The following is a 27,500-nucleotide window of genomic DNA, read 5'->3' as shown; positions in this document are numbered from 1 at the left end:
TACCAGTGCACCCCATTACCTGTCTCTCCCCCTCCTGTACCCCCATATTACCTCACAACAATAGAAGTGCACCTCACCACCTGTCTCACCCCCTCCTGTACCCCTATATTTCCCTGCAATAACACCAGTATACAAAACACCTGTCCCCACTTTTCCCCATCCTTCCACATCCACTGCAATACCAGTTCACCCCATCACCTGTCTGACACTTCCTTCACCTCCATTTTATCCTGCAATAATATCGATGCATTCCAATCACCTAACACCCCCTGAGCCCCCCATATCCCCCTGCAATGTCAGTCCTCCCCATCACCTGTCTCCCTTATATCCCCCCAAATTAATATCAGTGCATCCTATAATAGGAGTATGACACCCCAGCATTACCCTGACAGCTTATAATAAATCACACAGACACATAGCTGTTTTGCTGTGTGAGGAGACTGAGAATCTATTTTCCCTGCCTCTCAACTGCGGTTTCCCGGGCTTAAAGTTTGATCCGTGAAGCCCCGCCCACTTTCTGTTCTCTGGTTGCCGTCACTTCCGGGTCCTTCTCCTGGATGGGAACTAGCCGCTAACCTGCATTTATATGTCTGCCTGGAAGGCTCCATCTTGTTGGAGAATAACGCTACATACACCAGTCTGAGGCTACAGATTAATGGAGCTCCCCTGCTGTACATAGATTCGGACATTTTTTCTCTTCATTTGCAAACTTGTACAGGAAGGCAGCTTCTACCAGCAAGTGTAATAGCCATGGCTGTGCTTCTAGAGACCACTTTAGGGGATATTGTCATAGATCTGTATACTGAAGAAAGACCCAGAGGTAAGATGGTGCTGAGTGCTGTTATGTTTGGAAAGTATTTTAGTTGTTTTGGCAGAATCATATTGCACTGTGTAAATATCATATGTGTTTGTAGAACTCCCCAATACTAATGAAAGTACAGGGGGGGGCTGACTCTAATGAGGTGGGGCATAGATGGAATCTAAATACCTGATTCTCCCTGGCTGTAACTATTTTATTAGTTGGAATGAATGTTTGAGATCTGCAACCTCTATTGTGTCCACACTGCTGACATGTTTATGTTTCATTTCTGAAAGCACCACATCATCCTTACATTTCCAACAGAATGTTCTTCTTTCTCCAAACTAAAATATTCTCTGCTTTAAAATCTGATCATTTGGAACAGTATTCAACCCAGATTTTTTTTTTAACTGGGTGGGAAGAACTTGCAGCCCCTGTATTGTGACCCAACTCTTCATAAACCACCCAAAGAAAGCCGCTTGGTTATTGAAAACTGCCGGGTGTTGCACCCGGCTGAAAGGGTCTGGGGAGAACACGGTGTTAGCTATCCTCCTTTTTTCATCAATCCCAGTAAATATTGGTCATCCTCAGTTATCAGTCTCTCATGTTTTTATCACTTGTCTGCTAAATATTTATTGTTTCTCAGGTGTCTTCCCTTCTTTAAATCTTTGTTAACCATCCTCCTAACCTTGTGCCTTCACATATGACACCCTCACCTGTCATGTTTTGCTCCCTGGTCTCTTTATTGAACCATTCTAGTTTGTCAAAATTGCATCTGAACAGGTACATAGACAGCAAAAAAATGAAACCAAATTTATTGGTCACATTATCTGTCATTTTTTTTTTTTGTAGAAGTTTGCATGTAAAGTAAATCCACATAGCGCTTTATTTATAAAACAGCGAATTAGAAATTCTCCTAGGGCAGGGTTGGGAAAATTTTTTCAGTCGGGGCCACAATCTGATATAGAATTTGACAGAGGGGCCGGGCCAATGGAAGAGTGGGCGAGGTTATGCCATCATGATGCCACTGTACGTGATGTCATGATGGCATAACCCCGCCCACTCGCTTACCACAGATGTAAGCCTGCGAAGGGAGAGTGGGCGGGTTGTGTGCAGGGACACAGCCCACCCACCTCCACTAGCCAGGATACAAACAGGGGACATGTTCTGCCTCTGGCCGGTGTGCCCCCCAGCGGGGTCCTTTTGACACTGCTCGGGGTGGCACCGGCCAGAGCCGCGGACCACCCAAAGGGCCAGAGAAACAACCTTATTGGGCTGTAGTTTGCCCATTCCTGCCTTAGGGGAATCTTCCAGGTTCATGTGTTGCAATTGCAGTAACTGATTCCCACAAGGGAATGTTTCAGGGATCTTCAGATTCCCTCTTTATAAATATAGCCCATAATGTCACCCCAAAGTGTTGTTTATATTTGTGAGTTTACCATGTATTCAACTGTAGGATTGTGTTTGTTTGTTTTTAAATCAAAGAATATGCTAGTTAGTTTAACATATTTTATATTTAAATTTTAGTGAAAGCATCACCCCATTCACATTGGCAAAAAGTCTGTTATCAAACACAATAAAGTCTGCTGTTTATGAGCACTTTACATTATCAAGTAATGAGAAACATTATGTGTGCCAATGTATTCTTGAAGATGATGGTGAAAAACAATGTGAGACAAAAATGAGCAGTTTCAGGGGGTCTAACAAAAATGCACCTACCAGAGCATCAAATTTGAAAAGACACTTGCAGCGTTTTCATCCCAAAGTGTTAGATGTTGTGTATAAGAAAGATATCAATGAAAGTATTCCATCTATGTCTGGGATAAAAAAATGTTCAGAAATCTACTGGAGACCAAACACAACTAAGAAGATTCTTTATATCTGACAAAGTTACCATAACAATGACACCAGAAAAATTCAAAAACCACAATATTGAAATGGTAGTAAAGAATGGTATACCACTATCCTTCTTTTCACAACCAGCCTTTTTAGGCCTAAATAGAGAATAGGCTAAAAAACTTGGTGTTTCTCTGGAAAGAGAAAGTATAAGGAAACTTATAACTGAAAAGGCCAAATGTAAAAAGGAAGAACTACGAAAAGGTCTGAAGGGACATTTTGTCTTCATAAAAATGAAGGAAAGAGAGTGGTTTAACATGGTGGCAGCTTCATCTGGGGAGGTGATTTTGGAGAGGGAGGGGGTTAGGGATGCAAGGCAGTTTGAGAGAAGGTTGTGGTCAAGGTTACGGATATCTCTCTCTCAGATATTAAAGGAAGACAGTTCTGAAAGTATTGGAGAAAGTGAAAGCTAAGAGAATAGTGACATTTTTGATAACGTTGAAGAAGCATCTAAGCGTACTACTATTCAACATATGCGTTCTGCTGTTCATACTCTGCAGCTTGCATTAAGAGATGGATTGAAAGATCGTCATGCAGTTACTCTAAAGCTGCGTGCAACATTGCACACATGCAATTCTTGTCGTTGAAAAGGATTATTCACGATCCTTTTCATTTATAAGAACCGTGCTGTACATACAAATATCTATGGAAAGGGAGCGACGGAGCAGCACCCTGCTGTGCACTCTCCCCCTTCCCTTGCATTAGGATCGCTCGTCGTTCATCGTCCGTGGATCCGCCAGGACGGATCTACAGACTATGAACGACGCGGGCTGTACACACGCCAGATTTCTGCCCGATATCCGCCCTGAGTCGATTATCGGACGAGAATAAAATTTGACGTGTTCACATAGCTTTATTGGCAAATTGAGGCAAGTCTGTTGCAGCCAGGGCTCCTAAAACAGATGCCATGTTGGATCAAACAACACGCTGGGGAAGCACTTATTTAATGGTAATTTGTTTGCTTGACTTAAAAGACCTTCTTGAAGGACTGGACAATGAAAATGTTTTATTAACTGAAAGCCAGTGGACACAAGTAAAAGCACTGGAAAATCTACTTTCTAACCCCTTTACAGTCAACAAGAGTTTGTAATCTGAAGATTTAACACCTGGTAAATTCTTCTTGAAAAGGAAGAACTTGATATATTTCCTGAACAAAAGTGGAGGGTTAATAGCTGATGCCATTGTATCTTCAATAAAGAAAAGAGAGAATCTCTTACTGGATAATCAAATTTTGTTAGCTGATTTTTATGTTGATCCAATGAGCCGAATTTTGTTGAGCAATGACCAGACTGATACTGCAAAAAAGGCCCTCTATGATGTAGCAGTTCACATGAAGGAATTACTACCTGAAACACCACCACTGGATGAAGCTTTAAGCACTGGTAACTCAGGATTATCCTCTTCAAATGAAGAATTAGACTTTAATTCCTTCTTGGACAAAATGGAACTTTCAACAGTAAAGCGACAGAAGAAGTAGAAAAGTATGATCGCTCATCGAAACTGACTGTAGAAGAAGCCATCCTTGTTTATCCCGAGATTATTAGTGATGTTGCTAGAACCGGAAGAGCAATGCCACCCACCCAAGTCAGTGTTGAAAGACTATTTTCAACTCTAAAAATAATCAAGTCAGATTTAAGAGCTTATATGAAAGAGGATGTGGCAGAAGCAATTCTGTTTCTTAGAAAAACACTACATTGAGTTAGTTTTGGATTGCATTTAACAGATATTCTACTTTACAACTATATTCCAAGTTTAATATATAAACTGTTTTAGGTTTTTAGTTAAGCTTTGGTTTTGTTTTAAAACTACCAAAGAATGTAGTTAATATTGTAAACTGGTAAAATTCCTGTTCCTGTTTTTTATGCATGCTATGCTACTACTTTATAGCCACTTGATAAAAACAATAAATAAAACTTTGTTTTCTTTTTTTTTGTCTTTTGTTTAAACTGGCCAATACAGTAGAGCGTTGGCTTCCTAGCCAATAGTTCTGTGGTTAAATGGTGTGTATGTTGCCTTCCTTCAATTCAACGTAGAAAATACATAGAATAATAGATACAGAGAAGTCGGAGTCGGTGGTACCAGAAACTGAGGCGTTGGAGTCGAAGGATTTATCTACCGACTCCACAGTCCTGAATAACAATAATAATATTTTGCAGAGAATAAAACTTTTCCTGCAGATGCAAAGCGTGCCTCCTTGTCCCTTGCAAATTGAATAACTTTTGAATAACTTTACAGCAAGTTCTCTATATGGACCTTTAATTTATTTATACAGGGCATTCATATCCCCCCTTAAACGTCTCTTCCCAAGGGATAATAGACTCAGTTCAGCTAATCTCTCCTCATAGCTGAGCTCCTCCATTCCTTTTATTGGTTTAGTTGCCTTTCTCTGCACTTTCTCCAATTCCACAATGTCCTTTTTGTGAAATGGTGCCCAAAACTGCACTGCATATTCCAAATGTCTGACTAAAGCTAGGTACACACGCCAGAAGAATATTGCCGAATACGAGATAGATCCATAAACGACAGATAGGGAATAACAGCTATACATGTCAATGGAGAAGAGCACAATAGGGCGCTGCTCGCTCATTCTCCCCTCTCTGTAGGACAGAACAGGTGATGTGTGTACAGCAATTGTTCTAAAAGTGATCTAAGTGTATTAATTGTTCTAAGTGTATTAAAAATGGCACAAACTATGTATCTCATAAAATTTGAAATTGTTGTAGACACTTCTGCATACATATAACTGATTTTTGTACTAATAAATACCCCAACTCCACTAGACAATACTAAGTTAAATTCCTGTGTTTTTCTTCAGCTTGCCTGAATTTTCTGAAGTTGTGCAAAATAAAATATTATAATTACTGTCTTGTACACAATGTGCAGGTGAGTATTATTTTTTTATTCTCAAATGGAGTACATTTAGTGGTTTTAATGTTAAATTGTTTGTAAATGTTTAACATATTCCAAAAAAGTTGATCAGTGAGTCTATGCAAAAATTGTATCCGTATTTGCTAAATGCTGGGGCGTGAAATCTTCTAATAGTTTCTAATATTTCTTGGAGACTTCAAAAAAAAGATGTATGTGCTTTAGATTTGTAATATGTCAATCATCCTGCCTTGGCTGTACAAAGGGAAAAGGGAACACTCAGATGTTAAGGAAAATACCCAAAAACCCAACTTGTTTGAAATTAAGTAATCAGTCCTTAAAATTACAAAAAGGGACAATTTGTGCCAGATTACATATATAACTAAGGATTGTAAATCACCAGAACTCGTATAAAAATTTTACATTCTGTAAAATTTAATTTTTCCTCCTTAAAAAAAAAAAAAAATCCTATAACTTCAATTTCATTTGATTACTTATTATTTGACACCAAAAATGCCAGATTATCTCCATAATGGGAACAGGGACAGCTAATGCATCTAACCATACCCTGCTTTCTCCTTCCAAAAGAGTTTTTGAGTGCAGCTTGGCATTAAGCATCAGCATTTTTGTACATGGTGGATACTGATAAGCTGAATTTTATATTATTCAGTAACTAATTTTCACCAAAGAAAATGCTTGAGTCACTTAATAATAAAATAAAAATAATCTGTCTATAATCCATTTTAGGTGATTTATATACATTGCAAGGATTTTTTTAAACTTTGTTGCAGATTTACAAATGATTGTTTGAACATATCCTCTTCAAACTGATTCCTAAATTACGTCTGGTTTTATAATTGCCTAGCGTTCTCTGTATTCTCATGAAAAAAGTTGCAGTGTCTGTGCCTCTTTAGAAGTGTTTAGTCCTGTGGGGAATATCTTACCAAAACTAACATTTCCATTGTAGGGGATGGCTAAATTATTTTTTAAAGTGCTATCAATTCAAAACCTTTGTGAAAATTGGTAAGCCAATCCGAGAAACAGAAAATTATATTTCTTTTTTTTTAAAAAAAAAGGGCATGGTTAAGGTTTCCAGCATTGTAGAAACATTAGCTTTTGAATGAACTTGACTAAGCACCATTAAGTATATGTGCCCCAATCTAATTCCTTTTTAATTTTATAGAGAGACTTTATCATACAGACTGGTGATCCTCTGGGAACAGGCCGAGGAGGAGAATCTGTTTTTAGGTATGTTTGTTCAGCTTTTTATTTACACTTTTAAACTTGGAATTGCTGAATCTTAAATTGATTTTTTACAAGTCTACACAATTCCCTGTTGTCAGTGTTTCCATAGTAAACTGAAATGATACTTGGGGATTTGAGAATATTTTTCTCTCTCCCGAACATTTTTTTTTTTTTTTACAGTCTCACTTGTATATACCTGCATATAGGAAAATCCATGTAACAAGGAACACTGGTTAGAATACTTTAATCTGCTAGACCTGGATATTATCAAAATTCCTCGCTGGCAAGGTGAATACAGAAATAGAGCATGGCTATAGGTTCTGGATATATTAGCACAGTCAGAACACATGGAAGAACTATATTCTATGTTTATTTTGAAATAGGCTGGGGAACAGTTAAATGTCCAGTGCAGCCATAGGTATTGGTAATATAGGGTACCTTTTCCCTTCAGTTTTAAAGAAGAGGACTTTCCACTTTGTTTGTGATAAAAATATGTTCTGAAAGTTGGAGAGATAGTGATTGGTTTTTTCTTCTATTGTCTACTACACTTTGCAAGTAGTGATAAAATAAATACAATGGTAGTGTGTAAACACAACTAACTATTGTTGGTCAGCTCTGAAACCAACTCCACAAACTCACTTGGCTTACCATTGTACAATTCATCTGACTTATTAACAAGTTTGTGTTTTTAAAATTAAATCAAGTACTATACAGTACTGCCATTAGGAGAAGGAGTTGAAGTTGTTCTTATTCCCCAACCAACCCTGCTTTTTTTCAGGACAACAGATGCAATATTACCCATTCCTAATTAATCCATTTGTTTTGCTAAGTATAATATTTCCTTCAGTCTCAATTTTTGTTTAGTGAACCTTGATGCCCAGTTATAATAAATAATTAGCGTGTATCATACAGGGGCACGTTGGAGAGATTTGCCTTGGCTTATTGTCCTGGTGACCATGTTTTTAACAGACAGGAGGATGTAGAAGGAAGGGTGTGCACAACAAGCTTATTATAAAAATTGACTGACTTTGGTTATGGCTACTGCATTTTGTTAACCGTAGTATAGGATTATAGAGAGAAAAGGAAGCATTATTGAACTGAGGTTATTTAGACTTTATATTTATCACATGCTGCCGTGTGGCAGCCGACATTCTCTGACTAAATGTGTTCTAGTAGGATCCTTGATGCCTTTCATGTTCTGAGTCCTAGTTTTGTGATGTGCAAACCACATTGTAGAATAGTTATGTAGGGGCTGTCAGCTTGTAGGAGTTTGAATTCCATTTATTACAATGTATAAACAATTTTACTGGGCTCACATTTCTGCAGACATCTGAGAGTTAACAGGAGAATGCTTACACTGGTCTGAGCCTGTCATGGCATGATTAGATGAATAATAGTGGAATACATTTCTCTGTATCTAAGCAGTTATTGAAATGGCTAATCAGATCAATATACTGAATGAGTAGCACTGGTTAACTTTGCAGGCCTTATATAGTTAATAAGATAACAATATGTTTATTTAAAAAAAAAATATTTGTGAGGTATTTTAAAATAAAAAATCTATATTTTTTGTAAGCACATAATTGGATATTAAAATAAAAAGCAGTTTCTTCTCCATTTCTATCATATTCTTTACAAAGTGAACAGCAAATGCTACTGCAGTAAGTCAACCTAAATGTCTATATCCTACAGAAATTAGAGAATGTAAAAATTACAAGAAATGTAAATTTCTTAAGACTCTTTATAACTAATCTATTAAATATTTGTGTCTTTGTTTGCATTTTGTTTCCCCTTCAGTAAACTGTATGGTGATCAAGCTCGTTATTTTGAATCTGAAAAAGTACCTCGGATAAAACACAAAAAAATGGGAACAGTGTCAATGGTGAACAATGGCAATGATCAGCATGGATCTCAGGTAAGTGACAAAAAATAACCAGAAATGCTAAAATGAAAAGGGTTAGTTTTTGAATCTCAAGTAGCTAAATTCCACAGCCAACATCTCCATTTTAAGTTGATACCATAGAAGGCAATCACATTGATGGGACTTTAAAGGCAGTTTACATAAACCGCAAATTTTATAAAAACAAATTTTTAATATAGCAAAAAATTTATAAAAAAAGATCTTGATCAACATACATAAAAAAGATCCAAATTAACTCCACCTAAACACCACGGTGGATGTATTCACAGACCCTGATTAAAAAATGCTCAATATCTTGCCAAAAGTCCAAATATCTATACTTAATGTGATACTGTAACAAATTTCGACAATCCGACACGTTTTGCAGAAATAATCTGCTTCATCAGGTATTTTACATGTACAGATCATAAACAAATTGAGAGCACATAAAGTGTCAACATTCGAATGTAACTAGGCCTGGCGCAGGATGTAGTACAAGAAGTGGGAGAGAACCTCCCGCATTGAGGGAGGGGGACTCAATCCAGGAGAAAAGATAATATGTTGATGAGTCAATCAGCAGATATAAACTGAGAAGGGGAAAAAAACCTAAAGTATCAATGTTGGTAAGTATAGTGGAGACATCTGGATCCAAAGAGTCCACCCCCAACAAAAGATCAGACCCCAAATCCGATTAGCGGGTCCCATGATATCCTAACACTAGGTGTAATAAAGAAGTGGTCTGGTACTCTTATCAGACCTAGTAAGCGACTGAGCAAAGTGTTGTATTTGTAGATAGCTGTAGTATGATTTGGCAGGTAGCTCTAAGTTCTCTCGTAGTTCCTCAAAGGCTAGCAATTTACTCGTCCTATGATGAATAATCAGTTGGAAATGAAAAGCTCCCCTTAAATGCCATGGCGAAGTCATCCTGGCTCTTAATCTGTCAGGCAGGAGGGGCGTGTATAGAAAAGAGGTCAAAGGGGATCAGTCAGTGATTTACGTGTACATTTATGCCAAATTTGTTTTCTAAATTGTGTAGGCGGCTAGCAAGGTATTGTCCAGTGGTGATAATGTAGCACTTAATACCAAAGAGTTAAGGTGTGTTGGATAGACCCATAATTGCTTCAGCTTCGTCTATCTGTTGTGTGGAATTAATTAGGCCCATGAAGCCAGTTGATGGAGCTGAGCTTCATAATAATACTTATATAAGTCCGGTACACCAAGGAGCATTTTAGATATTCTGTGTATCTTGTGAGCACATCTCTAATTCAACACATCCATTTGGAGGTATTTAGGAGCAGGGAGAGGAATGACATTTTAATTGACATGACATTTTAATTAAGGAATGACATTTTATTTAAGGCAATGCATCCAAAGAAAGGGTCATGTAGCAGTTTCCGAGTCTGAAATGTGGGAGTAAGAAAAATTCCGAAATATTTTATGCTATCTGGTTTCCAGTGAAACAGAAAATTCGCCTGTAATCTTGTACGAGTTTCTTGGGAAAGATTTATTAGAAGGGCTTCAGTTTTTGAAGGGTTAACCTTATATCCAGATAAGACACCATATTCTGCCAAAACCACATGAAGACACAGTAGTGTTATGTAAGGAGTCTTTTAATTTTACATGTCATATTCCTAAATGACATTCTTTTAGTTTGAAAAAATGTATTTATTTTAATATGTGAATACACTATTACATACAACTATGCCTCACTCTGCCCTTCTTTGTTACATTTCCAGAAGATTCTCTTTAATATCAAATTTGTGTGCAACCTGATCTGTTACTGGTTTTAAAATGGAGATTTGCATAACCTGCTCATTCTAAACCTTGTCTATCCTATTTTCTCATTGGTACTCTTTCAACTGATATTTTGTTCTTAAGATTACTCTTTGTTTTTTTTTCTTTTAGTTTCTGATCACAATGGGGGAAAATCTGGATTATCTGGATGGGGTGCATACAGTATTTGGAGAAGTAACAGAAGGAACGGATGTACTGAAGAAAATTAATGAGACTTTTGTAGATAAAGATTTTGTTCCCTATCAAGATATCAGGTATGCATAGGTTTTATCCTGTAGAGCCAGTTTACTTACAAATAAAAAATGTGTGGTGTACAGTATTGTTAAATATTAATGATACTAAATAATTCCATCTGATACTGAAAATGAACCTAATCCTTTTTATGTAATAACCTTAAACTGTTTTCACATTATCCAGTATTAAAAGTTAGCCAGTATCAAATGTGTGTTTCAGGGTTGTGTTCAGTTGGCACACACAGTCTTCTGATTGTACAGGAGGATATACAAAAGAAGCTAATTACAAACTTATGTCACCAAGGATTTGTTATGGTAAACTTTCCATACAGGTAAAGGCAGCAAAATATAATCTTCATTCATGTAATGAATAGAAGCAGCTCTTCCTTGTATGCTAGGTTTAGTTAAGCAGAAGGACCATTTATAGGTATTCTGTCTTTAATTTAGTCAAAACTTTAGTGTTCTCTCAAAACAAATTTTAGAGTTTTTCTAGTAATATAATTGGATGTCCTAAAATATTGTAAATGCAAACTAAAGCACAACATCATCAAAATACCAATATGAAAATGAAGATGTGATTAAAAGATAAAATACTAAAACCACCAATGGCATCAATATTCACTTTGAATCCAGAACTTTCCACCACAGTAATGCCCCTACTTGTCTTTTACCTTTCCTGCCACTAGATGTCCTACGTCTAATGGCCATCATTCCTCAACCCATTCCTCTGAGCCAGGTTATCCTGGACCCACCCCAACCTTAAACAATTAAAGGATAAGCAACATAGTGATGTGTTCATCCATTTTTCACTTTGCCAGCCTTTAATGTCAGTATGCTTCTTGTTGGCACATTATTTATTTGATTGGTTCCTTGTGCTGTTTCTTCCTCTCATTAGTCCTGTGTACGTGGACTACAAACCCTAATACCAGGGTGCATTGGGTAACACACTGCTAGTGAATAAAACATACATGTAGCAATGTGATAATGATTACTGAGCAGCATTAATATGTGTCCTTTCCTATTAGCCTCAAAATTCAACTTACAGTATTCTGTAAGTGATAAATTACTTTTTATGAAGCTGTCCTTTGTGTGCCCCCTTGGGTGGACTCCCCTTGAGTAAATAATGAGACCTTTACTGTTTAGTACTATTCTTTAAAACTATCCTGGCTGGGCTCTGCAAATAGTGTTCTTTCTCATTCTTAGGATGTACAGAGACATCTTTATAAATAGGTGAAGATTGATGTGTCAATGTGTACATGTGTGGCAGGGACAGAACCCAGTCAGGACTGTTTTAAAGTACAGGTTAGTGCAGGCATGGGCAAACTACGGCCTAATATATACGGTATACGGCCTAATGGGCATGTTTCTCCAGGCCCTTTGGGTGTTTCGCGCCCCTGGCCAGAGCCATAGAACACGTCCCTGGATCTCAGCCTGCGATGGGAAAGTGGGCGGGATGTGTGCAGTGACACAGCCCGTCTATTCTCCCACCACAAGCTTAGAGCCTGCGATGGGAGAGTGGACGGGCTGTGTCACTGCACACAACCCGCCCACTCTCCCATCGCAGGCTCAGGTCTGCGATAGGAGAGTGGGCAGGGTTTTGCCATCATGGCGTCACGTTCGGGGTGTCATATGGCATAACCCCGCCCACTCTACCATCGACCCGGTCCCTCTGATAAATTTTTTTTCAGTTTGTGGCCCATGACTAAAAAAGTTTGCCCACCCCTGGGCTAGTGCTTGGCAGGGCAAAACAGAGGATCTTGGTTACAGAATCCTATTTCCTTTAAAATCTGTTTCATCTAAATCATCTAGTGTTCTAGTGATACAGCTGTGATTATATTTTAGGGAATTTAAAGTCCCGGGTTACAGTTAAGGCTTTATCTACACGGACACTGTTCCAGTGTTTAACCTGAGCATTTAAATGCCCATGTTTGAAATTCCAGTTCATTCAATGGGCCACTCCACATCAGAGCATTTTCTTGATGGGCTGTAAAGCAAACGCATCCATCAGCATTTGAAAAGAGTTAAAACGTCCATAAATGCCTCCCAAACTCCCTGATTAACATGAATTGGTGTGTTGTAGCATTTGGAAAGCATTTTCACCTATTTTAATTCTTTACCACATATCTTGGTTTAAAACATGCTAGCTTTAAAAATGCATATAAAAGTTGTATGGACATTTATAGGCATTTAAAATTAAATCCAGTTTAAATTTTTTAGGCCAGGTTTTAGTGGAGATTTTCAGGGTGGGTTTAAAAAAGGAAAGATTTAAGGGAGGGTTTAGCCCTCAATCAGATAAAGCCAGTCTTGTGGCCAACGGCTACTGCTGTGCTGTTTTTTTCTCGATAACCTCTAGTGCTTCATAAATGACCTTATACACGCTAACTATATAAAGAGACTATCAACCAAACTATTTGCTTCACTTTAAAATGCTGCAGTGATTTGTTTGTTCTGCCTATTATAATTTACAATGTTGACATTTTATTTTTAAATAAATATGAACCTTGTTGTTTTTGTAGGATAAACCATACTGTGATTCTAGATGATCCATTTGATGATCCACAAGGTCTGGTCATTCCAGATCGCTCCCCAGAACCCACAAAAGAACAATTAGATGTAAGTACTTAATTGCAGCCTACAGCTCCTGTAACTATGATAGAACATGACTGTGACCACATAAAACTGTAAGTGCTACACAATGTTTGCTTGACATTTCAAGAAAACATCATCCCACTTTAATGCCAATATGGTAAGAGTTAGAGGCTCTGGAGTGGAGGATACCAAGTAGAAAGTTGCATAGGAAACACTCCCTGCTGTGTACCAAAACTGCTCCCCACTATGTAACTATTAGCTGTGGGATGCTCTGTGTGCTGGGCACTACAATACAAAAGGAGGGGTTACCTCCTTGTGATGATAGCACAGGAGAGAACAAAAGGTAAGAAAACTTTAAAGAAATTAAAGAAATCCTTAACACAGTCTAAGGTCATTTTGGGGGGGGCAATTATTTGCATGTTTTTGGAATGTATGAGGAAACTAGAGTACCCAGAAGAAACCTACATAAATGCGGGGAGAATCTGCAAACTCCATTAAGATAGTGTCCTGGCCGAGATTCGAACCTGGGACCTACAGAAGGATAATGGGCCCCTATTTAATGTACAGCGCTGCATTTTAATGTTGGTGCTATAAAAATCATGTTTATTAATAATATTAATAGGCATTAGCGGTTATCTATTTAGGTGTAATTGTTACTAGTTCACCAATCCAAGGAAACATTTAGAGAAGTATTTGTGAGGAAGGAAGTCTTAGTCCTATTTATCATTCGGTAAAACACATATGTCCCTATATTTTCTGACAGAAGAATGTTGTCTTTTTTTCTGATACTTAGAGCGGCAGGATCGGTGCAGATGAAGAAATTGATGACAACAAAGGAAAGTCAGTAGAAGAAGTTGAAGAAATTCTGGCTGATAAAGAAGCCAAAACCAGAGCTGTTCTATTGGAAATGGTAATGTCACTAAAGATCACCTATCCTGGAAATAAATATGCAAAAACCTCGAACACACAAAATTATACTCTTGTAAGGCATCCATTCAGTAATACTACGCTCTGTTCCAAGTGTTTAATATATTGGCCATCTTGTAGAAGTGAAGTAAGAAGTGACTCCAAATCTCAGATTAGCCTGCTGTATCTTCCAACCCTATAAAACTGGAGAACCAGTGCAAAAATTGTTGGTCATTAGCCATGAAATAAAAATTGTTTATTAAATCAACCTTGTCTCTTGTAGGTAAAAACAATAATTCATTCAAGTAAAATTATAAACCAAATGCTTCATTAGTTCCCTTAGTTTATAACCACTTTAAGCAAAGCTGAACCTATTCCTGTGTGGTGAGCTTTTGCCATATCCAACAAGTATGCATGGCATTTTTGCTGATTAGTGGACATACTTTACCCTTTTACAGCTGTCCTGTAGCGATGACATGTCCAGGACCTTTCATTGCTGAATCATTGGGAGGCACTGTCTTTGCTATCTGTTCCACACCAGACTTCCTTGTATGCTTTTTTTGTCAATTAGTACTGCTACCCGGTGACTTCTGAGTTGAAGTCCATGTAAAAGGTTATGGCTCTAAAGAAAGGAGAAATTGCTGTATTTGTGTCTTAACCAGTTGTTAAGGCACCTAGATCTTGAAATCCCAACAATAAGGTCCAGTGTAATCCATGATCTATAAGACCTAATAGTATTATTCATATGCTATAAATGAAACACATATTAAAGATATTCTGCTTTTGTAGCTTTTCAGTTAAGATGCCCCCATCTACTGAATAATGTACAACACCGCACCCTTCCTGTAATTGTGTGAGACTGATTCTTGTTATTTTAAAGGTTGGTGACATACCAGATGCAGAGATCAAGCCCCCTGAAAATGTTCTCTTTGTGTGCAAATTAAATCCTGTAACAACAGATGAAGATTTGGAGATTATTTTTTCACGATTTGGAGCAATAAAAAGGTATATTTTACCAAAGGTTTGTGTGCTTTAAGGTAGAATTTACTATGGCCTCATCAAATCACCTATACTATAATGCTGATTTTTTTCTAATGATGAAGCAAGCTTTGTCTGGGTATTTATGACATGTAAAATATAATGTATTGCTTAATATCATTTAGCCATGTGAATACTGATTTTACCTCTTGGATGTTTCAGCAGAACATAGAGAATATTGTGGTATATAACAGAGGTTACAGCTTGGTATATTGAGCCTATTGAGTTTATATCTTTTTCACTTTGTGTACAGATTATTTTCTTTTCCATTAATGTAATGTGTAAAATGACATATTCTGACCAAAAAAGCATACTTATCAGCCTTCCTGCTTAACAACACAATGTATTATAAAACTTGGTTTGGTGATGGCAAACCTGCAGTTGTTACATAAAAATCTTTATTGAAATTAACAGAGGAAATAAGGAATATTTAAACGTATGATGTTTTTTCTTCTAATTAACCCATAACTCTAGGGTGAACTTCTCCATCAATATAAAGCACCATCTTCCCCTTCAGAGCAGAATCATTATTAGTTGTCATTGATCAGAATATCACTATCAAATTGGTATAGTTGATCTATGGTCACATATTTTTTAGGATGGTTTGCTAACCTGGTTCTGTAAGCTAGGACTAAACTACCAAAGAATTCTTAGAATAAGTTTAACAATGCCACCTTTCACAGTATCTCTATATAGGTTAATTTTAGACGTGCTAAGTCTAAACCTTCTGGCTTTAACCCTTATCTATGTCAATTAGAATTTTTGTGCAACAGCTGCAAGTATGTGACATTGTCTTCCCTAATTTTGTAGTGGATTTCACATTAATGAGCTGTGTGCGATGAGTGATGTGGGAGCAACTGTGAACCCACACTGAGATCTAAAGTTTGAATGCATGCACAGAATATAAAAAAGAAATTTCATTATGGCTAGTGATTGACTAAAACTTGCATTGGATTACATATTTTGTTCTGACCTTAAATGTGCTTGTTTGTTTTTTTTTTTCTCCTTTTTCTAGTTGTGAGATCATTCGTGACTGGAAAACTGGTGAATCGTTGTGTTATGCTTTTATTGAGTTTGAAAAGGTATCTTGTTAATATTTTGTCTAATTCAGGAAAAATTATACACATTGCTTACATTTTTCTTATTAACTTGTTATCCAGGAGGAAGACTGTGAGAAAGCCTATTTTAAGATGGACAATGTGCTTATTGATGACCGAAGAATACATGTGGATTTCAGTCAGTCTGTTGCTAAAGTGAAATGGAAAGGCAAAGGTACCAGTCATTGCTTCGGATAGTAAACTAGAACATGTAGTAATGTATTGGCTAGTATTGGAATTTGTGGGTGTTTATTTTAATATATAAAGCATATATTTATAACATGTATGCAAAATATTTGTTTATTAATCTTTTTGTTTTATTGCACCTAATGTGTCTTCAAGTGGTGTAGATTCTCAAATACTTGTCGAACTGGCTGGTTCAATCATTTCAGCACAGAAGTACTTCACTTCATGCCAAACTATGTCTCCGAGAGCCCCAAAACTTAATTGTGAGATTGGCAGTTAACTACAATTTGACAGCCAACATGTAGGCAAATACCAGGCCTTCTAGGACAATGTGCTGTGGACCTTATGAAATCTGAATTCAAAGTGGATCATTTAACACAATAATACGCTAGCTTCAATCGGACAACAAATGGCCTAAGTCAAAGTCCTAATTTATATTACATTTACGTATTGTGGGGTAATTTGAAATGGGTAGTTCAAGAGCTGAAACCCACAAACCACTTGCAGCTGAAGGAATTTTGTGTGAAGCAATGGTCAAAAAGTGAATCAGTATCAGACACTGGTGGGCGGATATTCAAAACTCTTTCTTCTAAAGAGGGTAATATCGGCTTATAAGGCAATTCTTTTTGTACATATCTGCTGATATGTTGTTTAAGTACCCAGTAATACAGTAATCTTTTGCTGACTTTGTTAATAATGGTTCTAAATGCTGCTGTTTACTTTACAGGGTTTATTACATGTGTTTATGACTGTGATGTTGGTTTTTAATGCACATAAAATATTTTAGGACACTATTTGTTTCAGAATCTTTTTTTTTTTCTTCATTTCCATTCTCTAAAAAACTGGTGCGTCTTATGGTCCAGTGCGTCTTATGGTCCGAAAAATACGGTATATCACATTACCTGACAGCACTGTTTCACTATTACTTTAATTACTTTTTTATTCCTTTTTTGCATAATTAATGTATACACTGCTATTGGAAACAGAAAATGTTAAAATGGCAGTTTCAGTCGTAATACGTAGTCCCTTAAGTTTAGAATGCTGTATAAATCATATTGCTATCCTAAGTAATAAAAATCCATTTTAAAGTCCCTTCTATAACAAATGTCCTTTTTTACCACCTTGCTGCCAAAAATGTTGGAAAAAACAAAAGCAACATGGAAAAAAACCAATAACAGAATTTTGTTTTAAAGTTTATAAGCTGTTATGAAAAAAATAAAAGTGATGTATGGGGAAAAGAGGACGATTTAATCAAAAAGTATTTTGGGACTAGTGTCACATTGATGTTCACTTACCATTATGAAATATAACATGTAAAGCTTTTTTATTTTTTCAGGGGGAAAATATACAAAAGATGACTTCAAAGAATATGAGAAGGAAACGGGAAAACAAGCAAAGCTTTCCCTGAAAGACAAAGCCAGACCTAAACAAGAGTATCTTTTTATAGTGTGCAGTTCCTAGATGTGAATTTCTACTCTTTGTGTAATGGTTTATGAAGTATGTTAAATAGTGTGTGTGTGTATTATTATTATTAATATTATTATTATTATACAGTATTTATATAGCGCCATCATATTACGCAGCGCTGTACATAGTCCATAGTCGTGTCACTAACTGTCCCTCAAAGGAGCTCACAATCTATTGTCCCTATCATAGTCATATGTCATTAAGTCTAAGGGAATTAATTTACATTGTTGATGTGGAAAGTCTAAAGCAGTCAATTAGACATGCTTTCATAAAATATAAATGAGTGGTTAATATATCTGTTTTTTTCAGTTCCTTATGCATTAGATCCAGGCTAAAACATTACAAAATTAAAAAAAAAATTAAAAGGGTTCTGAATACTTTCTGAAGCCACTTTATATGCTTGTGGTATCTTCCATCTAATCTTGCCTATTTCCTCAAGCTAAGCGTTATTAGTTTACAGTGCATTTGTTTTCTTATTCCTAAACCTTTAGGACCATCTCAAGTATTTTTTTAGGGACCCATTCATGTATAATGCTCTATGGGAACATGTGTGATAACGTGCATTTTCCATAGCTGCGTTGTAAATTGCATGCCAGCATTGTATGATGCAACGTACATACAATTGTACATACAAAATGTTTTTTTTGCCATCTTCATTTGATGCCAGTGCTTTTAGAACCTCCGTAGGTCCCACTTGTATAATCTCTATCTTGTATAAACATCAACTATCAAGGGCTGATATTTGACTAGGTATCGACTTTAAGGGCCTTATTTATTAAAGCTCTTGAAAGGTTCTGAAAGTTTCTTGGCTCTATTCCTTCCTCATCTCCATCCATCCCAGAGTCTCTCATTGCATCAGAACAGGATGTTCAGTATGGTATCAAGCAATCTTCAACTTTATATATTATATCAATCTTAACTTTATAACAAACATCTAGTTTATATATAGTAACAATATGCCATAGCGCATGCTCATTTATTACAATGGGAAATCACTAGTATACTTCTAAAACAAAACTGTTTAGCTACATCATTTCAGACACATACAAAACATCTTGTTATTCATAAACAGTCGACATTATCTGAGTTTAGCAGAATTAACAAGGACACTCATTTTGGCAGAACATCAGGTTTATACACATATAGTCTAAACAACCAAGGAATACGTCTATCTCTTATAACTAAAAACTAGAATAAGGAACAAAATGGAGTATCCCAGGCCCTTTAAGCTCTCAAAGGCTGGAGAGGATACACGTTCATCAGTGAAGCTACGTGATCCAGCAAACCTGGAATGGATTTCTTCAAAGTCATTTGCTATTTGCTAGCAAATGTCTTGAATCCTGGAACAGATCCATTCCAGCTTCACTGATGAAAGTGTAACCTAATGCCCTAAGTCTCTGTGGCACTTATACAGTTGCATAACTGATATAAATAAGATATCGGCTAACGGGGCTTTTTAATACATTTTAGCAATAGCATTAGTAGATTACTTCTTCTTTTTAGATTACTATGTTCTTTTTTTCTTTTTAAAGAGAATAAAATAGTGTTTTCCTCTGTTACATATGAATTATTATGTTCTCATTTCTAGCCAGTAGATGGACCTGTACAAATCCTCCATGCATTTATAGATTACAAAAATAAATGACTTTTTATGCTAGATTGGAAAATGTATAAAGTATAACCTATGCTAATCGTTCTAACAATTGTCAAAAGATTTTATTCAAAACAAGCCTTGGAGAAACTTTTTCTGTCAGCGTTTCATTATATTTGAGCACACCACACAAGTCACTTACTGTTGTGTAAATGTCATTGCTAGTGTAAATGTCACTTTATTTAGCCTGTAGAAAGTTCACCCTTATAAATTTACAGTTTATGATTTAGGAATAATACAGTCAACAAACAAATGTAAGAACTAGTGCAACTGCAGCTTCACTAAGCTATTAGGTTTATGGATCTTAACATTACTTTTCTTACAAATGTGGACTGCTGTTTGAAGGACTTCTTAAAAAATAAACTTTAATAAATTTTTTTGTTCCTAAAACAAAATTTTTTTGTTCCTTTTCCTAAAAACCTTAACTATATTAGCAGCAAATATGATCTTCTAATTGAGGACAACGCAGAAGAGACCAGCAGAAGTCATCGGCATTCTAAACATAAAGAAAAAAAGCGCCACTACTCTGATGATGAAGATGAAAAGAAAACAAAAAAGTCAAAGGTACTTTCTGTACTTCTAAACATGTGAAATTTCTGAATAAAGATGTGTAATACAGCTCCAATCATCCTTATCAATGTTCCAAGTTCAAACATCTGTTTCCAGCCTTGTGTCTTGGAACAGCCAAAGTTCACTAAGCTGGGCAATGAGAAGACAGATTAATCTGTTGCTCTTGTCTCTAATCTTATTGGGAGAACTGATGAGTAGATGGGGACAATGCTAGAATGTTTGAAAATGTGCTGTACTTAGGTTTTAAATTTAAATAACAAACTTGATTTAAAAATGCTTAAAATAGTTAAAATGTATCCAAATATTTGAGTATGAAAGTTCACGTAAGTAGTAACTAAAATGGTAACATACAGTGGAACTGACCTATAGAGTGTATAACAAAGTAAATGAGGTCTTGAAAAATATCCTCATTTGTGTATTTTCAGACTTTCTATGGGCAAAGACTTTCACTGTCTTCATAAATGTTTCTCCATCCTTACCCTATTTTTCATTTTTAAGCTATGAGTTTTAAAGAAGTAAGCAGGTGCAAAATTTTCAGAGGGTTAAGATTAAATTGTGTTTGCCTAGTCTAGTCATTTTGTGCACAAACAATTTCATCTACACATTGCTGCAACACTTCTATGGTAAATTTATTCTGTGCTTGTTCCCCTTTTTTTTTTCCTATAGTTTACACGGTCATATAGTGTACAGTCTATCTGCCAGACTTTGGAGTGTGGTTTAGTTTCATTTGGGAAACGCTCACTAAAAGCATTTTTATTACCAAATAATTTTTTTTCCTAGCTGCAAACTAGCATACATTTGGGAAACTAAACTATGGGCTAACGTTTCACTGTTCCTAAGGTGCAAGGGTTAGCTTTTGTTTTAGTGAATGGCTATATATTTAGTTGCAATTTTGAAACTTTTGCGTTTTTTGCAACTCAATAATCTTGCTCATAATATTATTTACTTCTCATGAGAGATATCTGGGGGCTAAGAGTGCTGGTTTCCTGGCTTCAGTATATCTTAATCACAAACCCCAAATGAGCACCGAGAAAAGAGTTGGTCAAAACTCATTAAAATGTATTTTTTGTCCTTAAAGAGGAACTAAATTCAAAAGTGCCTAAAACAATAAAAAATACACTTACCTTCAATCCCGCAGCGCAGTCAATCGGTCCCGTGCGGAAAAAGAGCACCCAAGATCCTCCTGGGATGTGTGATATGTAGGTATCCCTGAAGGCTTTGTGCTCCCATTCATTCTCGATCGCCTAGGCAAAAAAAAAAAAAATGGTGTTGCACTTACAAATTCTGTTTTTTTTTTTTTTTTAAATCTTACATCAAAGGGTTGTCTACCCTTTTCTGTAAAGTGAAATTTCTGAGTTTACGTACGCTTTAACATCTTTTACCTTGAAAGTTTTGAGGTTGTTGGATCAGTATCAACATTCAAGATCAACAGTCAAGCAACTAAAATGAACAGATGTGATAAAAGGTAGCTAACCTACTTTTAATGATAGGTGTAACATGGAGTTCGTAGAATCAATATTGTTGTAGAGAAAGGTATTGGATAGGAGATATGTGGCCCCATGGTTTAAATATGTTTAAGGTAAAGGTCGGGCATGTGCAGAAGACACAGCCTGAATCCTCCTGTGATATGTGACGTATGTATCCCAGGATGCTCTGCCCTTCCATTCTGCCTTTACTGCAGCGGCTTATGTTCCCCTTTATATATAGTACAAATTTTGGTGATAAGTTTGCTTTAACGGGGAAAGGGTCACAAAGTGTGTTTGGAGAGGCTTTGTTTGTGAAAGCCTTCCTGTCCTGCCAACACTACCTAGTTAATTCAGCCTTGCACATAGCAGAAGGAAGATCCTATTTAGAAACCAATCCCTGTTTCCTTGCCTGTTGCTAAAGTCACACAGCAGTCTATCAAGAATCCCTCTCTTTATAAGGTAGTGTTATTTTTCGGAACCACATTGCAATCAGCCGCAGGCAAAAAATGGTTCTCCTCTTCTCCTATTTACTTGAATGGAAGAACTTGGAATCATGGGCAGCCACGGGCAGAACGCTGCAGCTCCCTGTGGGTCTGAAATACACCTTAGGGTTTACATACGCTTAAAATCTTTATCTACATCATTCTGTATGTCTTTAATTATAATATATTTTTGTGTTCTTTATTTTCTTTATTTGTGTGCTTTATTTTCTTATTTGTGAATTTGTATTCTATTTTTAACAACTGGGGTTTTCTAAAGCAGTCTGCACAGTCATCAGTTCCTGTATTTTTTGCAGAATATCATATTGCATGTTCAATAGTCTTACATAAGTTCCCAGAATATTGGGGTATATCAAACAATCTCTAAAAAACGATTACAAATGCATTCTAGGAACATGTTTGAGGGAAGTATTGGGAAGGGTTAAACAACCCTTGATATCTGACCCACTGTGCAAGCCTCTGCAAAATATAACCTGCTTTGATTGAAGCTACCCAAAGTGTGCACAGATATTGGATGGCAGGGTAGGCTGGTGATATTTTTGAGTGAGTTTTTTTAAGGACTTGAAATGTTTCTAATCTAAACACCCTGCATGGTACATAATAGTTTATCAATACGAATGTTCATAAGTTCAAAGTGCTAATGTTTACCTTTCAGTTGATTCCTGTGGAGCCCCTTGAGTTCTGAACCAAAGCTGTAAAACACACCCATTAGGTGTAAGGTATCCATCCTTAACATTACCATAGGCAGGAGTTTAGGTTGTATGTATAGCAGGGGTCTATAATTTAGTTGGTTCTACAGGGACACATGATAACATTTTTTTACCTAACCTAAATAGGTTCACTTTAGCACTTTTTTTGCAATCTGTACCATTAAAAAGGTATACCTTTACTTTCATAGTGCTTATTCAACATAAAATGAGGGAAAACCAAGGAAACAATCTTAAACATATTTCCCTGTCTCCAGTGTTTTTAAGTGCCTCCATTAGAAGATTTACCCCGTTTCTGTTGTCACAACCTGAATTTTGATTTTCCCTCACTTGTCACCAGAACATATAGGGGACATAAACAGTAACCCATCCCCACTCTGTTCATAGTTTTGCATTTTATCATCAACTTTATCAGCTAAGGAGGGATGGCCTTTAAGATATTCAGATAGTTCTTATAAAATCTGGATTTTGAATTCTAAAATAAAAGGAAAATACTTGGACCACTGGGCACTATTATGAAAATTACTTTCTTAATTTTAATTTTTTTATTTACAGGATTCTTATAGAAATGATCGCCACAGGAAACACGAGGATGACTATTGCAAGGAGAAGAGGCGAAGTGAGAAAAAGGATGGCAGGAGAAGCCGTAGCCTTTCCCGTGAACGTAGTAGTTACCATAGTTCCAGGGAAAATGCAAGAGAAAGAGACAAGGACAGGAGAAGAGACAGAAGTCCAAAGCAGTACAAAGAGCGGTCTAGATATAATGAAAGATACTGATGGACCAAAGCCAAAATAACAGTATGTGGTCATGTGTTGGAAAGGGAACACAGAAAAAATAAAATGATTTTCTTTCTTTTCACGGAGTCTTGTTGTAATAGGTTAAAAATCTAGAAATGGGAAGTTTTATTAACACCATGACTGCACAGCTCTGCTTTTGCAGATGATATAGCAGTCTTGGCCATACCAAAGTTAGCTGGTAGAAAAACTTAAGGCACTCTCCCCAGAAGCCTTAATGACTGGACTCACAATCAGTCAAAAACAAAATATATGGAATGCACAAGAACACAGAGAACCGGCTAATTTATAGTTGAAAATTACACTGATGGAGTACAGAGCTTCACCCTGAGTGTAGAATTAATGTGACTGAAGAGAATGCTACAATTTCCAGTGGTAACAAATGTTACTTATGGGTCTAAAACCTAGACTATGTCAACATTAGATTAAACTAGTATAAATATGTATTTAAGAGAAACATATTGTATAAGTTCTATGTGGCCTAATGATGACAAAACATAATGTGAAGAATAGGAATGATCCAAGAATTAGAGTAAGTAAAATTGCAAACCTAACAGCTAAGCCTATTGAAGTTTGTGGGAGACTACTGAACTGTAGCCATTTTCAAAGCTAACAGGCAAACTAAAAAGGGTGTGGAGAGTCAAGCCTGCCCTGGGGAACATGTTACAAAATATATAATAAATATACTGTACAGTAGAGTTAAAGTAGGTCCTTCTTTTTTTATTGTGACTTCAAGGGACAGATAAAAAAACACCAATCATCTAAATCGGTGGTGCCCAACAATTTTTCATTTGGGGGCTGCTGTTGACATTAAGATAAAACTCAAATTTAAAATAAAAATAAATTGAAATGTTTCTAGTTACCAAAATGTACATGCACCAAATAAAAGGTAAGACAAATCAAGAATTTTTGCACTTACTCATTTATACTCATTATTACTGATTTTGTTAATGAAGGATACAAAACTAAATCTATCATACAGTGCTGGCCTGTCATGTATTGCTTCCTGCTCACCATTTCGGTACCATTTCGTTTCTCCTGTAATTCTGTGAAGGTAGTTAATCTTCGCTCCAAGGGATGCAAAATATCCTGGATTTGAAAAAGCCCTCTCTCTCGCCAGGGTTTCCACATAGATCTGATGGGACTGTCGGGTATCAGGGGGGTGTGTATAATAGAGGTAAGTACCGAGGCAGGGGCGGAAAGGCCATCCTTAAGTTTGTGAGCTGTCCAGATATTTCTCATAAACACCATCGGTTAAAGTAAATCCCTATCTGTCAAAAGCATTGAAGAACTCCATAGCATCACATTGGGGTGCAGAGGGGCAAGCCAGGCCTCCTCCAACTCCTGGGAAACACTGGAGGAGAACAATTTGGTCCATGCGGGCAAGAATTGGAGATGTGTCGCCATATAATATTTAACGAGGTCTGGGGCCCCAAGGCCTCCCAGATCCTTGGGTGTACAAACCACTGTCTTGGAGAGTCTATGTCACCTATGCACTCAAATAAAATTCAAAAAGTTGGTTTGTAGCTTTTTCAGGGTCAGAACAGGGACCCGGACCGGAAGACTCTCAAATAAGCAGAGGAGCTTGGGTAAAAGCATCATCTTCACAGATGCAATACGACCCATAAGAGACAGAGAGTGCCCCTTCCATTTGTTCAGGTAATTGTATATCTCCTGGAGTAGCAGGGGAAAGTTACGGGCATATAGTTGGCTATATGTGGCTGTAATTTGAGTGCCCAAATAATTTAGTGAACAATCCTGCCATAAAAAAGAAAAACAACCTTGTAGCGCCAAAAGTTGTGAGGGTGACATGTGTAGTGGTAAGGCCTTCATTTTGGAGGAGTTCAACTTATAGCCTGAGGCGATACCAAAAGTGTGCAATTCAGCCCATAAATTCGGGAGGGTGGTAAGAGGCTGTGTCAGTGTAAGGAGTACATCATGTGCGTACAGTGAAATTTTGTAGGAGGAGCTCTTCACTGGGACTCCCTGAATATTGGGATTAGATCAGATCTTCTCTGCAAGTGGTTCAATACTAAGTGCAAAGAGCAGGGACATCCCTGCCGCGTCCCATTTTTAATTGGAAATTGCGCTGAGGAGGCGTGAGGTAGTTTGACCAAAGCTGATGGACAGGTGTAGAGGGAACGTATAGCGCCCATAAACGGTCGAGAGAACCCCATTTTAGACAGTGTGGAGAACATAAATGGCCAACTAAGTCTATCAAACGCTTTCTCCGCATCTAAGCTAAGTATCGGTGAAGAGAGCTTGCGTTTATTGAGAATATCAATGATGTTGATTACTTTGCGAGTATTATCACTGGCATGGCGAAATGGGATAAAGCCTGTTTGATCCCTGTGCACTAGGTATGGCATATATTTGGACAGCCTATTAGCTAGAATTTTAGAATAGATTTTGAGATCCAAATTTAGCAACGCAATGGGCCTATAATTAGTACACTCTAGAGGGTCTTTACCTAGTTTGGGAATAACGGTGATATGGGAGCATGACATGGAAGGCGGAATAGGTTTATCCTGTAAAAAATCATTAAATAAATCTACTAGATAGGGGAGTAAGTGTGGCAAAAAGGTTTTGTAATATAGGTATGGTAACCCCTCAGGGCCTGGGGCCTTATGTGAAGGGAGATGAGAAATAACCTGTGAAATCTCCTCTTCAGTAATGGGGCTGTTAAGATGTTCCAGGTTTTCCGCCTTCAAACAGGGAAGATTCAGGTCCGCTAGGTAAGAGTCAATAGTGGGTTGTAAAGTGGAGCCCATATCGCTTTATGCCTGATGTAGTGTATACAAGTGTGTATAATATTGTTCAAACCGAGAGGCTATATGAGAGGGGTCATATCTAAGAACACCTTTCTCGTCCTTAATGGCCACAGGGGATGAGTAAATTTGTGTGTCCCTCAATTTACGTGCTAATAGCGTATCCGCTTTGTGGCCCTTGTGATAATAGATTTGCTTGGTTCATTGCATCAGCCAGCTAACTTTTCTCAGCTCCAGGGCCCGTAATTTGGAGCGGAGGGAAGTCACCTCCCGCAGATGAGCCAGACCGCAGATGAGACGGACTATTAGTAAGTCGTCCCTCTGCCACCATCAATGCCTTCTCTGTCAGGGTGCGCTGTAAATTGGAGTTCTTTTTAATACGGGAGCTTAGGGCCACACATTGACCCCTAACCACTGCCGTATTCCGGCAGTGAGTGATAATTTAGTGTCTACAGTTTTAAGGAGAAAATCATTCAGTCTCCAGTGGCAGATCCTAGTCTTAAAGGGGGCAAAAAAAATCTCCAGAGTGATCGGCGCATGATCCGACCATGAAATAGGGTGTATATCTGCTGAGGCACTATTTCTCAGTAAAGGTAGATTAACAAATAAATAATCAATGTGGTTGTGCGTTTTGTGGGGAGGAGAATAAAAGGAGTATTGTGTACTCGTAGGGTGCTGGATCCTCCAGCTGTCATACAATTGATGGCATCTGATAAGCTGTCTAAAACATTTTGAGTGCTGGAGAACAGCTGGAGGTGGGGGAGATGTAAACACAGACATTCTGTCCTGAGTAGGGGAGAAAATAGAATTAAAATCACCTCCAACCACCAGATAAGTGTGAGTGAACTCATCCAGAAGGGCCAGAGTCCTAGTGGTAAACTTGATCTAACCTGTGTTGGGGGTGTAAAGATTGCACAATGTCAGAGGGACACCTCGGAGGGTACCATGCAGGATAAGAAATCTTCCCTCAGAGTCAGCGATTGTACGTGCGGGGGAGAAGTTGAAGGAATCCCGAATCAGAATTGCAA

The 27,500-nt window shown here is 37.3% G+C and overlaps 1 protein-coding gene across 2 annotated transcripts; it reads left to right on the top strand.

Moving 5' to 3' along the window:
* The first annotated feature begins 552 nt into the window (after nucleotides 1-552).
* Nucleotides 553-24,610, top strand: PPIL4 (peptidylprolyl isomerase like 4). 2 transcript variants are annotated; one of them, XM_072409038.1, is made up of 13 exons: nucleotides 553-820; nucleotides 5,511-5,578; nucleotides 6,744-6,808; nucleotides 8,603-8,720; nucleotides 10,611-10,753; nucleotides 13,249-13,345; nucleotides 14,115-14,231; nucleotides 15,108-15,232; nucleotides 16,281-16,347; nucleotides 16,426-16,537; nucleotides 17,885-17,981; nucleotides 20,104-20,230; nucleotides 23,465-24,610. In XM_072409038.1, exons 1-13 carry the CDS (start codon nucleotides 751-753, stop codon nucleotides 23,684-23,686), a joined length of 1,428 nt encoding a protein of 475 aa, XP_072265139.1. In that variant the 5' UTR covers nucleotides 553-750; the 3' UTR covers nucleotides 23,687-24,610. The 2 variants fall into 2 exon arrangements, with proteins under 2 accessions (XP_072265139.1, XP_072265138.1); XM_072409037.1 differs by having other exon boundaries at nucleotides 554-820; nucleotides 20,101-20,230.
* The last annotated feature ends 2,890 nt before the right edge of the window (nucleotides 24,611-27,500 follow it).

This window comes from Pyxicephalus adspersus, chromosome 4 (assembly GCF_032062135.1).
Source record: "Pyxicephalus adspersus chromosome 4, UCB_Pads_2.0, whole genome shotgun sequence".
In the NCBI taxonomy this organism is placed as follows: Eukaryota; Metazoa; Chordata; class Amphibia; order Anura; family Pyxicephalidae; genus Pyxicephalus; species Pyxicephalus adspersus.
The sequence above is the reverse complement of the archived record's forward strand: the minus strand, read 5'-3'. Positions and strand labels throughout refer to the sequence as shown.

Bases quoted from the DNA above. Each gene is read 5' to 3' on its own strand.
- PPIL4 (XM_072409037.1), top strand. From the start codon at position 751: ATGGCTGTGCTTCTAGAGACCACTTTAGGGGATATTGTCATAGATCTG. The intron at 8,721-10,610 runs GTAAGTGACAAA...TTTTTCTTTTAG, and splicing joins ATGATCAGCATGGATCTCAG to TTTCTGATCACAATGGGGGA. The intron at 13,346-14,114 runs GTAAGTACTTAA...TCTGATACTTAG, and splicing joins CCACAAAAGAACAATTAGAT to AGCGGCAGGATCGGTGCAGA.